Below are 13,082 nucleotides of genomic sequence, written 5' to 3'. Positions count from 1 at the left end.
TTTGAAATGTAGGAAGTGGGAGATTTAAAAGGTTTTACATGATTTTAATTCAGCTCCTTTAAGTCCATTCTCTGCAACAAATAAGGATCCATGAAGAAAAAAGTGAGCATGAAGGAATGTGAATTTAGACCACCAAGTACTTCCTAATGGCAGAAACCAGAAATTTCTCAGCAGACGCTTCTATAGCCCAAGGGGACTTTACCTGCTTAGCATCCATGACCTGCTGAGATCACAATACACCTTTTACAGTGAAAAGCATAAGGCAAACTACAACTAAATGGTCGGTAGCTTTTTCTTTTACTATCACTAACCTCCTACCACTCCTAAATTGCCTAATGCCCCAGTGGCTTTACCTGCCAAATGCCCGAGGCTGGCTCTGGCTGTTACTATCACTCACGCCAGGGGAGTCACACGCACTGAGCAGGGACTGACCGTCAGCTCATTTCTGATTACTGATGGCTGATTCATAATCAGGTTTTGTGAATGCACAGAGCAGAATTACTCCCACTTAATATTCCTCCTTAATACTTGCTTAACTGTGAAGCAGATCAACGTTATGAGAGGAAGAACAAACAGCCCAGGAAAGCAGAATATTACACTCCTGGCAGCCAGCTTTGACCACGCGCTTTCACGTGCATTTTTGGACAGCACAGCAGGTTTAAGCAATCCCACCTTTTAGCTCAGTCTACTGTGCCCCAAAAATCAATCCGTCATTGTGCCAGAATTGTTTTTGTGGTGCCGTGCTATGAATCACTCCAGGGAATTAACTTGGCTGAAAAAACAAACACTTCTTTTTGCTGTGTTGTTTTTCAGACACATTAGCTCCTGATTAAACCCACAGCAGATGGGAATAAACACTGGAAGGGAGAGTGAAAGGGCAAGAGTATCTTGCATCAGTAATTGCTGACAAAGACACAGCAACTTCGGTAGCTGGCAAACTTTATTCCCCCCTTGTGTTCTTCACAGAAACAGATGAAAAAGTTAACTGAAGTGAAAAAAATAAACCCAGTAAAGACGACATGCTGAGTAAATAAGAATTGCTAAAGAACTCTACACAGAACGACACACAGACATATTAATACATACAATCGGGTAGGGGTTGTGAGGGAAAGCAAAAAAAGAGAACCAGGAAGATGAGAAATGGATGAATCCAGGAAGAGATCAACCAAACTGAAAGGGGAATGGGAGAAAGCAAAACAAACCAAAGAAAGTGCCGAGAAAAGCAAAGCATGAGAAAATCAAGACAGACAGTAGAGCACAGAGAGCAGTACCATTAACAGATCAGATAGGGTATCACACCTTCATCTTTCTCAGAGTAGAAAGCCAGTAATTCACCAACTCTCATTTTGGGCATTAAAAGACTATTATTCCTCATACAGTCCAACCCAGTTTGGCAGCATGAAAGATCTTCCTTTGGCAGCTGTGATCAGCAGCACCTGGACTAATTCAGAGCAGCTTCTGTAAAGCAAAGCTCTATTCACATATTCCTTACTAGATAGAGAATATATGGATAAAGAGTTAAAAACCCCACAAACTTTACTCATACACGCAGATTCAAATTTCCCCTTAAATGGATCACAAGTACCAGCATCTGTCAAGGAAGGCAGAAAGGTTCCTTCCTACGGGTAAGGATTCATGACAACAAGGTGAATCTGGCAGGCAGGCATCTGTCACTGAAAGGCAGCAATCTACCCCAGCCCAACCCCATGTTGCTAGTTTCTGGTTGGGTTTTTTGTTGTTGTTTGCTTTTCCTACTACCATGCACTTTCCTATTACCTCCCTCTTCATGTTGTTCTCCTCTTCTTTCCCTATAGTACTGACATATATAGAACAGAAGTATGTACAAAGGAGTGTCCAGAGAATACAACCTTCTTCTCCCTGGGGATCATATCAGTCTCATCTTTGCAAAAATTTGGGGAAGTAGGATAGATCTCTAGAGTTTTCATCAATTACCTCCACAAAAACACCACACAGTATTTATATGGCTCCCAATAACACCTGCAAACAATCACCGAATATAAACACACCAATTTTGCAACATACATTGGAAAAAGTATAATTTGAGAAGAAAACTTTAAATTCTGTCTCATTTGACAGGTGAAAACCGGCTCCTTTTCACAACAGAAACTAGCATCTTGCTCCTGTCAAAAGTATGGCCTGTACTCAAGCCTCATTGAAACAAAACAGAGTTAACTTGGTATTTTGCAAGCTTTCAATCTCAGAAATGAACATTGACCTCTATTGTTCTGTTCCTGCAGGCAAGGTTATCTGATTTAGACAATGGCTGAGGGTGCTGCGCAGCCAACATCGTCTGACATCATTTGTCAAGTGGTTCTCTCAGGTAGATGCAACTTAATGGGAAATTTCTGTTTCCTTCCAATTATTATGCTGCACAAAAGATGCCTCTAAAAATATTTCTCGTCTAGCTGCCAGGCAAGAGCACCATCTGGTGTTCAGCTAATTAAACTTTCAACCTGCTTTTTGGATCAGCTTTTTTGTTTGCTTGGTTTTTTAATTATGTTTCTTGTTTGGGGTTTTGGTTTGGTTTTTTTTAAGCAGACTTACTCTGCACTGGATCTGGCTCCAGGAAATAGGCACAAAAAGCTGCAGAGCAAGCTATGAAAAACCCCTTTAATTCGGTGGGGAAGGGAGGAGCAGTAGAACAACTGAGAAAACTTGCTGGGATTTTACATGTAACTATTTACCCCTTAAAAAAAACCCAATGCAGTATTATATGGCTTCTTAGAATATTGCCCATCTTGTTAGTCATGGGTAGGCTGTAAACAATTCTTGCATCTTCAGGGATCTTAGAGAAAAAACAACTGTTCCTTCACCCACTGCCAATTACATGTCAGCCTTTACAAACATTACAACCTTTCACAACACCATGTATCTTCTTGCTACCCACTAGCTGTTCTCTCAGTGCAGAGGACAAAATCCTTCCTCCTCCTCTCTGTTTACAAAAAAACACCTAGTAAATGCCTCCTAGTTGTTCACCTTAATCATTTTCCCTCCCAGTTGTCTGAACTTTCACTTACTTTCAGGCCCTCTAGTAGGAGACAGATTATCTACCAGATCTGCTCCTAATTGTCTCTGCCTGATGTGTCTCTGCCTTTCAGAAGCTACTGTGCACAAGACAGAGCACAGAGGTAAGTCATGTAACCTGTGACCTACGTCTCACTACAAATTGTATTCCATTCTTCATTCAATCACTGGTTTAGATTCAAGGTTCGAGAGCTCAGGGTAGTCATAAATCTGCACTAGTTTTTCAACTTCTGGAAAAACAAAACAAACTTTGACTACCACTCATTATGACACAAGCTCCGTTTTAACAAAAAAAATTGAAAGATAGGAATAAAATTGGCCAGTACAGCTTTCAAACACATTTCCAATTTATTAAAGATTAAAAGCAACCTAATTTTAGCAATAACACACTGTGGCCTATTAAAACCTGTTACACAAGCATTTAGATGTGGTCTGTCATGACCCTTTACAAAAGGCCTAGGTCCTTTGCAAGGAAACACAGCCAATAATAAAGGGGGTAAATAAGACATTCATCTGACAGAGAAGTAACAGATCACATTGTAAACTGTTAAAACAGTTTAAGTAATACTTGAAGGTATTAAGTAATACCAGATTGTTCTTGTAAGACCGATAATCAATGCACAGGCCAATGAACTTAGCAATGGGCTTGGGTTAACAGAAGTCACAAGGACTTAATGTTCTGTATTTCTGCAGACATGCTATGGAACCTCTCAAAAATATTAATTCTCTTTACATCACTTGTTAGAGTGAAAAGACATGCAAAACCTGAATTTCAGATATCCAGAAAATATTTTGATGGAGACAACATGCCAAGCTTCTTTTTAAAATGTAAAGGGGGGGGAAGCCGTACCGACTAAGGAACTTAACAGCTAACCTACAACTGAGTTATGGAAGATGTACAATTCACTGTAAGTTGAGAGGAAAGATGCGCTGGATTCTTCAACTCCAGAAACACTAGAAGCTTTCTCAAAGGGAAAAAAAGGCACCCAAAACACCGACCAAAAAACCAGCCAAGACACTACAGACCCTACTTCTGATCTTTCCCAGCTACCAGGAGAATGAGTGGCAATTGCAGCCATCACAAAGAAGAGAACAACCCACTGGAATGGAAGAGGTGGTGGAAAGAGCTTCCAAAATTATAAACTACAGAATCCATTTTACATAGGCATTTATTCCTCTGCTACCTAAACCAGAAATAATTAACGAAAACGCTCATTTGCTTTCAGACTTGTAACTTCTATAAATACATTATCAAGGTTTAGTTCTTCAACAAGCACCATCTTACCTGTTTGTTGGAGTGGTAAAGCTAAAAGACAGCAGCTGATTCCAGAATGGGTCATTCTCAGAGATGGGCTCAGCTCCTGACAATTTTTTTAAGTACTCATTTTCTGGAAGCTCGCTGATGCTGCTGCTATTTGCTCCCATCTTCTTTATTTGGCAACTCCCTTTCTAAATTTTCATTTCTTCAATAAAAAAAAAGAAAAGAAAAAAGAGAAACATTTAAAGTCTTTTGTACAAATAAGGAATAGACAGATCCTAAATCAGCTATCAGTAAAGCTTTAATTCACTACCTTGCACAATTACTGTTATGTAGAAAACAGGCACATAGGAAGGCACTGAAAAGATTTTCTTTCAACAGTCTTAGGACAGTAACACCTTCATCCAAGGAAGTTAAAAGTTACTCTGCTATATATACTGCAGTCATCACCTCACCTGGATTTTCATACATTACACACAGCAGGAGGACAGTGTCATAGTTGTATCAACATCAAGGCTGCTACCAGTGGGGAAAACTGCAGGGAATTCAATTTAAACAGGGGTGTTAAGCTGACAAGGTATTCAAAACTATGTTTTCCAATTGAATATGCACAGACAGCTAGGCAAATTACTCCTATTGCCAAGAAAGGGAGTCCACCATGCAGCTAATTCCTGCGTGCCATCAATGACCTACACCTTGAAAGCTACCACCTTGCCAGACTAAGCACAGCTGTTATCGCTGCCATACAGATAACCTGCATCAATCGAGGAAAGGTACTGCTGACCATACAGGAACCTCCTGATCTTTGTAAGATAATGTGGTTAGTTCCAGTCAACTACCTCAAGGGGGGAGAAAAAAAAGTTAAAAAATGAACACATCAGAAACACAACTGCTTTTTGAAGCAACACTACAGAAGTTGGTAGAGGTGCACTCCAAAACCTCTCTTCATTAGTAACTGTGTTGTACTTGATCTGTGCAAACAATGAGAACATTTCAGTTCTCCGTGCTGCTTATCAGTGCTTCTCACCTTTATAAACAATTTAATTACAGAAAAATACACCACAACTATTAACTGTACACCAGGAATGCTCCCAGGCATCTTACATCTTTCCAGGAAATCAGCTTCAATATCTTCCACCTTTTGAGAAGAAGTAACTGTGACTAGCAGCTTTAAAAGTTTATATTAAAAAAAGCACCTCCTTCAAGATAAAAGTGCTCTGCAATGTATCACTGTGTAACCTAAATACTCCCTCCTGAGCAGCATAAGACATAAGAACAGGGACAGCTACATTAGAAGATCCAAGCTGCTACTCAGCAGTAAGTCTTCCCTTGGTCTCAACAAAGACATAAGATCTGTCTGAAGAATCACTCCAGTACTGATTCTTAGACTCATCACCTTTGGAGAAGCAGTTACTTCCAGAAAAGACGATTCTAGTAGCAGTTAATATTAATAAAGAACAGTATAAAAATGAGGAAAACTTAACAAAAAGAAATGAGGAGATGCAATGAAAAGCTGCAACGCTTGCAGATATCATAGAGGCTATCTGAAGAACTCGTATTTGATAGAGTGAATACACCCAAATATTTCAGAAACAACAAAAATCCCAGCACAAATTGAGAGATTATAGGTTACTATTAAGTAATAAAGAGGTCTTTAAAAGATAGGATCCTACACAAATAAGGAAAATGTTTATTATTTTCTAAATTTTGTTTGTAGGGGACACCACCGGCTGGGAAAATACACTCCACACTCCTTCCCTCCATTCCAGTACTCCATCCTCCACCATCACCATTAGCTGCTCTAGAAGACAGAACACAGCAACATGAAACTTTACACTGACTCAGGATATCTGCTCTTAAAGCAACTCCACCACCCGAACTCTGCCATTGTGCACCCAGGGAGCTCTACTTTCATGAGGCAATTTGCTTTCTACCACCTCTCTTTCTATTTGACCAAAGGAGAGAGAGATATAATAACCCTATAACCTCGTGTACGTCTCATTTAGCAAAAAAGCTCTGAAGACACTGTCTACAGCATTTGCAGAAGCCATTTTTGTCACGGGGACTACCTGCAGGAAAATAAATTTAAAAGTGGCCTCAGAATGAAAACGGAATTTTGTGCCAGGGAATTCTGTGGAGAATCATTAAACTAATTACATTTTATAATCCTTTAAGAGGATTTCCAGAACTTTGGCTGAATGTTTACTCACAGAACAGAATGAATGCATCTTACTTGAATACACGTTTTGCCGCTTCAAAGAAAAAAGCCGAAGACTTAGTGTACACTACCTCTGAAATACCAAAGCTAGAGAATAAAGTAGAAGAGAAACCAGTTTGCATAATATATGCGAATACTGGATCATCACTTCGAAGTAGAAGAATCAAGGTTCAGCTTGTACGTGGATACCTCAGCCCGTCTTGCACATGCCCAACTACTGCAGAAGCCAACAATGCTCTTGGCTCTGGACCCATATTTTAGCTCAAGTCCTTTCCCTGCACCTTTAAATTATTTAAAGGTCATACATTTAAACCTTCATTTCTTGGCATACAGAAAGTTCAAGTCCATGTCTGCCTCAAGTTCCCGTCCTCTGCTTGTGCTTTCCAGCTCACGTACAGAGCAGCCTACTTACTCCAAGATGAGGACCCAAGGGAGAAGATAAACAAGAGGTAGCTGGAGCCCTGCCTTCAAATTCCTCCACCTTAACCTACAACTCTCGAGTTCCCTTTGCCAGCACTCTGACTGTGCCCTAAATTCTTAGGCCATCCTCCTAAGGCGAGTAACTCCACTTTATTCTCTGTTTCACAAGCTACTCTCACAGCGTGTTGCAGCTCCCAGAGCCCCTCATTTAATCCATTTCCCCAGCAATATGAGAGCAATGGGAACAGGTTGCAAGCTAGTTCTTGAAGAGCCTGCATACTTTCCAGATTTCCTGCACTATCCCAGTAGATTAAATTCCATTAAAACAAAACCTCCAAACTAAAGAGTGCTTTAAAAGCAAGTTTTAGCAAAATATTGTCTGTTTTCAGAGTCAGTGTCGAATCCACACAGCCCAAGAACATGTCCACTTCTGTGGCCAAAGCCATACTCTCACGCAACAGGACAGGCTGCTGGCTAGAATCCCTTGTGAGCTCTCCCTGTGCCCCAGCACCTGGCTGGCACCTTCCAAACTGCAGAGGTGGGTTTTTTTATTCCACAGTCCTTCCTCAAAGTGACAGAAAATGTACTAGCTCATTTTTTTTTCCTCTAAATGAAATAAACATCAAGCCATGGAGGTCTGTCAAAAGAATCCAATTGCTAGCTCGAGCTCTAAATACTTGTAGAGCTAGGTAGCAGATACGTGGACTTGGTAAGCTTTGCCTTCTAACTCATTTGTGAGCCAAGAAATCTTAAGAGCAATCAAATAAACATATAGATTTTTCTCTCTGTTATATCCCAGGAGTTTTTTTTACCTCTCCTAAGAATGTTATATCAATATACTCCTCTATAGTAAAACTCTCAGCAAGTTCTACTGATACTGTAGATGACCATACTAAGAAACAACATGCAACGGGAGTAACAAAACATAAATTCCTGATGGAAGGAGTTAGCTATCTGAAAACTTGCTGAAGTGCTCTGCAGTGACTTTACGATGCACCCTGAGCACCTTCGGCTCCTATAACGTGAACAGTCATAGGCCCAGAATTAAAGTAGTAAGGTGTTTCTGAGGAACTCCGGCCATCAGGTGACAGAGGAAACATGTCTTTCCTTCAGAGTTCACGAGTATCCTACAGGACAAGTGTCTAAAAATAATTTAAAACAATTTAAAAAAATCAACATTCCTCGCATTTTAACAGTAACAGACTAACCCTGAAGCTTTAACATGCTATCCATGATCTCCAACACATTTTCAAGACAGATTCTATTAAATAATACCAAATTCCAGTCACCATCTTAAATCGTTTTCAAACATGCTATTAAACCGCAGACATTTTTCTTTTAGAAACAGCTACCTTTAGATGAAAAGATCATTCAAATGAAACACGTAACCACTTAATCAAAAGCAATTTGCAAATTTAAGGCTACTGCTGTGCCTCTAGGACCATATGCTGGTTAAGGCAGTAGAGGTTCAAGTCTTTAGACAACATAAAAGGTTGGTCAGTATTTGGAACATGACTACCACAGTATTTTTTAAATACTATCTAATCCTCACTTATCCATGATTTTCCCTAAACTTGACTTTCACAACAGCCCCCGCTGCACAGAAAGGCTACTCCAGGGAATCCCAAAGTCAATTCTGAACACAAGGTTAAACAGATTCTGCTTCCTCACATGCTGAGGTGGGATAGCCACAAGAAACACCAAATAACAGGAAATCCCCTTTCCCTCCAGAAAAGTCAGTCCTAACCCCAGCAGTAAATTACCAATGAAACCTAGAAGTTTTTTTCTTGAAATATACTAAATAAATGCATGGCTCATTAAAAATAAAGTTAAGTCCTCTCTTGAAAAGAAATTAATCTAATTATTTGGTCAGAAAAATACAGACAGAATTTATTAGCAAGCCATTTAGCTTTATACGGTATTATTACCTCTACCAACAACAATTCTTTCTTTCTAAATAAGCTGGGAACATCCCCAAAGAATCATAGCCTGGGCTACTATTCTCAAGCTGTATTAAACCCAACATCTGCTTGGTCCCAGAACCTGGCTCCATGATGCTGAAGCAGACGCTTCAGAGCAAACACAAGAGAGTTTGTTTTGCACATCAGGACTCATTCCAATCTCAAATAGCTGTGGGTAGATAAAGGTCCCATGTTTACTGTCCCTTCTAAAAGATTTTAATATTAATTATTAACAATGTTTACAAGAATATAATTTTTCCTTTCCAAGTTAAAAGCAATTCAGCAATACATACATGGTGTGTCTGAGCTCATAACTCAAGGTACAGTACATGTACTGTTGAATTTGGAAAAAAACTTGTCACACTCTTTAAACCTTCTATTGAAATAATTTTAGACAACGTAATTATAGTTCCATTCAGTATTACATCTCCTACTGGTCTCAGAACTTAAGTGCCAATGCTGACATTTTGCTAATCCCTCTAGCATAGCCAGCTCCCACTTCCAAAACTATCCTTGCCACGATTGTCTGGCCGAGCCCGCAGACAACCTAAATAATACAGTATACACTTTTTTTTTTTAATGAGTACTTTGAAGCGTAAGAATTTGAGATAGTCACACAGATGATTTTACCATGCCATCTGAGATCTGGTCTCTAGGTTGGGTCTTTAACACAACCTTATGAAAACAAATTAAGAAGTGATGCTATTATACATTTTAAAACCTAACAGAATTTCATTTCCATATGTAACAGTGCTTGAGTTACCTTTATGGTTTGCTGCTTTATGAACTAAAACAAACGGGCATTGTTTTCCTTTCAAGCAAAGCAGCCGGTATCACTATCAAGATGATAATGTATGAGATGTAATGCTGCTTATTCAAGTATCGGCAAAGCTGCTGCACTGAGGGTTTTGGCCAAATCCTATTTGCATCCAAGGACTGCGGGTTTCAGACCACCTTTCTCCTGTGAGACACTAACACATCCCAAAAAATCCTAACGTAAAACTTTCTACACAGTTATGAGACTACTGCAAAATATATATATAATTCTCCATGCAACAGAACACAGAAGATATATTGACTGTAGGTATTGTTCAGCTCCAGTAGTTGAATTCTATCGTCCACAAAATATATTTGAATTCTGTCTACTCTTTCATATTACAGTAATATTTATACCTAAGGATCAAATGCTTTGTAGGCTAAGTATCCTACACAACACTTACATACACAACTTAAACAGGTATCACATCCACAGATACAGAACAGTATAAAAAATACCTAGAGTTACACTTTGTGGATGCATATTCACGGGCCGGATCTGAGTCAGTGGTCTCTAAAGCAGCTACACAGCCCTGAGATTTGTTCACGGGAAGTATTTCTTTGAAGTGTTTCATCCTGCTTTACTCGAGCAGGGAAAGCTGTGCTAACCAGTAGCCCTGCTTCTTTTGCCGTTTTTACTAAGATCCTCAACTTTCTGCTCCCAGCAAATCAGCTTTTTGCAATTTACCAGCCTATTTCTGACACAGTCTCAATGCTCTGTCCTAGCTTATTCCCAAACACGAGATGTTTGTATTTACCAAGTGACACGCAAAATATATCTAGGCCTACTGAAAGGGAGGTAGTCAAACCAAAGACAGGAGATCAAATAGGTCCCAGCTGATCTGAGCAAGTGCTTGCACATACTGCTTTAATCCTCACCCTCTGCACCTCAGGTTCGCTAAGCCTGTACCACGTTTCATCACATCCCAAAGACTGCAAAATCTTCATGGCATAAGAGATGTTATTTCTGTCCAGCAGTAAACAACCACACAGCACTTTGGAACATGACAAAAAATGTTCAAATAAAAGCATATGCCTAAAGAAACAATGTCACTGGCCTCCTCAATGTTTCTAAAAATCAGAATCTTTGTATTGATTGACTTCAATTGCTGCTAGAAATACCTATGGTGTCCCTACAGAACAATTTTCCAAGACAAAAGTGAATTGGGTACCATACATACCGAAAGGTACCAGAAAAGGACTAACAGATCTTAGCTGTAGAAATGAACATTGATGCTGTAAAACCCCAAAAGCTTTGATTTCAGCAGCTGAACCACAGTTTCTCTTCATACCCTCTAGTTGCTTTCTGTCCGCTTCTAGAAAAGTAGCCAACAGTAAGAAGACCTTATAATTCCAATCACAGTGAAGTTAGATCTCCGAAGCATGCACTTATCTATCTGAAAAGCAAAGTGGCAAAGCTCCCTTAATAAGGATGGTTTCATAGTTTTCCTGGCATATTAAGTGTTTATGCAATTGCACTGCTTGGGGAATTGTTCTGGGGAAGTTTTGGTGCTGTGAGTGAGGCTGGGAAAAAGAAAGAAAGGAAAAAAACACCACCAAGGAAATGTTTCACTAATACCAAGAGATCATCTGTTAGACTCCGCACATACTCCAAAATGAGGTACAAAAGCATAGGAATTGTGGGTTTCCCAACTGAATTGGTAAAATTTTGCTAAACAAAACTAATGATGCAGAAATATATGGCAGTGTGAATTCATGGCCATAAAAGGGATCTTTAGAGAAGAAAAGAAAAATCTTTACAATCCTCAGAATTTAGGAATTTTGGCCATTTTTAAGCAGAGAAAAGCACTGAAATAATCTTGGCTTTTAAAACATATTAAGGAGTCAAAATATTTCAGCTATAACTTAATGCCTGACAATCACCAAATGCAATCAAACCACTACTGAGAATTCACTTTCTCTTACACACCAGTCACAAACGGCAGGGGAGATTTCAGAACAGAATAAATGCATCCTTCATGACTACAAATTAAAAACATTTCCTACTGTTTTTCAGTTAATGAGTTACACAGGGAAGACTCTTTCTGCTAATCTTACTTTTTCACTGTACTGATTTATACTTTTCCTCCCCTTTTCTACTGCATATTTGGCAACCACTCCTTTCTCCAATTCCCTTTACCCTTGCCTCTTTTCCACACGGAAAGGCTTCAGACACATACAAGCACCAAAAAAAAAAACAAAACCACCCCAAAACCCAAAAAAAGGTTTTGAGCAAAGTAGGGGGAGACAGGCAAGCTGTTTTCATGAAAGATACAACATACAGGCTCTTTGAAAGAACCTGGTTGACGATTAAGGGGTTTATCTTTGCACCCTGCAGGCAAATACCACCTTTCTTAGCTGTTCAGATATTGGTCAAATTCTCCATTTCTCCTTTACCTACTATTTTTCAGATTCTAACAAGTCTGACGGCTACCGCCTGCGGTCATTAAAGTCTCCACTAAATCTAAAGTAAATCTACAGTCCTTTAATATATTTTCGTAGCAGCACAGCATACTAACCATACACCAGGTACCAAAGCGTGTTCCCTTAAAGCACAGTAACTTAGGACAGCATGCTTTTGAACAGCAATAAGAAACGCAACCCAATTATAAAGTGGTCGACACAATGCTTAAGTACTAGAAAAATAAAGAAAACCACATCTTAAAGCCTTTAGGTAGTTCTCAAGATAATTTAATCTTGCTTGTCCACTGTTTACTCTGCAGGATGAACAAACACAGCACCTTTTCTGGTCCTCCAGACCAGTAACTTGTTCTAGTGCCTTCCTCTTCTGTAGCAAGAGCCTGAACATAGCAGCAGGTCCTTATGGGTTCCACTGAAGCCTAAAGAATCTTGCACACCACAGAAGCAATTAATTTTGATAGCTTTACTGTGGGCAAAAAAAGCCCCTCATAAGGAAAGCAAACAGCAGCTAAAAAAAAAAAGAAAAAACCAGTGACGCTACTGTGTTTTCTGCTCCAGTTCCTTTTCCACATGCATTTAACGTGGGAGTAAGTCATCAATAAAAGCCTAATTCTGAAGAACACAATCTGCTTACTTCACATCCCACCTACAGGACAGCTGTTGTGCTCACAACCAAAGAAGGGGTTTTTCAAGACCTTCTTGGTTAGGTAGCAGATTTCAAGCAGAACAAATAGGATGTGAACAAGCCCAGACATTGTGGTCATTCACCAAACTGCTCAACAAGAGATGCTATAAATGACCTTTGTCTCTGCCAGTTCACCCTATGGTAATCCCACAGTTTGCTGATTTTTAGTGAAGCGTACTGAAAAAGAGGTGGCAGAAAAAATGAAAATCTAAATTGTATAAAGGAGACTGAGATGTACAGCTTATGCATTTTCTCAGT

At 39.5% G+C, this 13,082-nt stretch overlaps 1 protein-coding gene across 9 annotated transcripts in view; it reads right to left on the bottom strand.

The window, feature by feature from the left end:
• The window catches only part of DYM (dymeclin), a 152,094-nt gene that overhangs the window by 135,070 nt on the left and 3,942 nt on the right, over positions 1-13,082 (bottom strand). For all 9 annotated transcript variants that reach the window (XR_010370549.1, XM_064438144.1, XM_064438143.1 and 6 more), the window contains one exon: positions 4,331-4,508. Coding sequence is in view for 8 of the 9 variants with exons in the window: in XM_064438144.1 (XP_064294214.1) it covers positions 4,331-4,470 (140 nt within the window). In the remaining variant the exon portion in view is untranslated. The remainder of the gene's footprint in view (positions 1-4,330; positions 4,509-13,082) is intronic.

The sequence above is a fragment of the Phalacrocorax carbo genome, chromosome Z (assembly GCF_963921805.1).
Source record: "Phalacrocorax carbo chromosome Z, bPhaCar2.1, whole genome shotgun sequence".
Lineage (NCBI taxonomy): Eukaryota > Metazoa > Chordata > Aves > Suliformes > Phalacrocoracidae > Phalacrocorax > Phalacrocorax carbo.
Note: the sequence above shows the minus strand (reverse complement) of the source record. Positions and strands in the feature narration are given on the sequence as shown.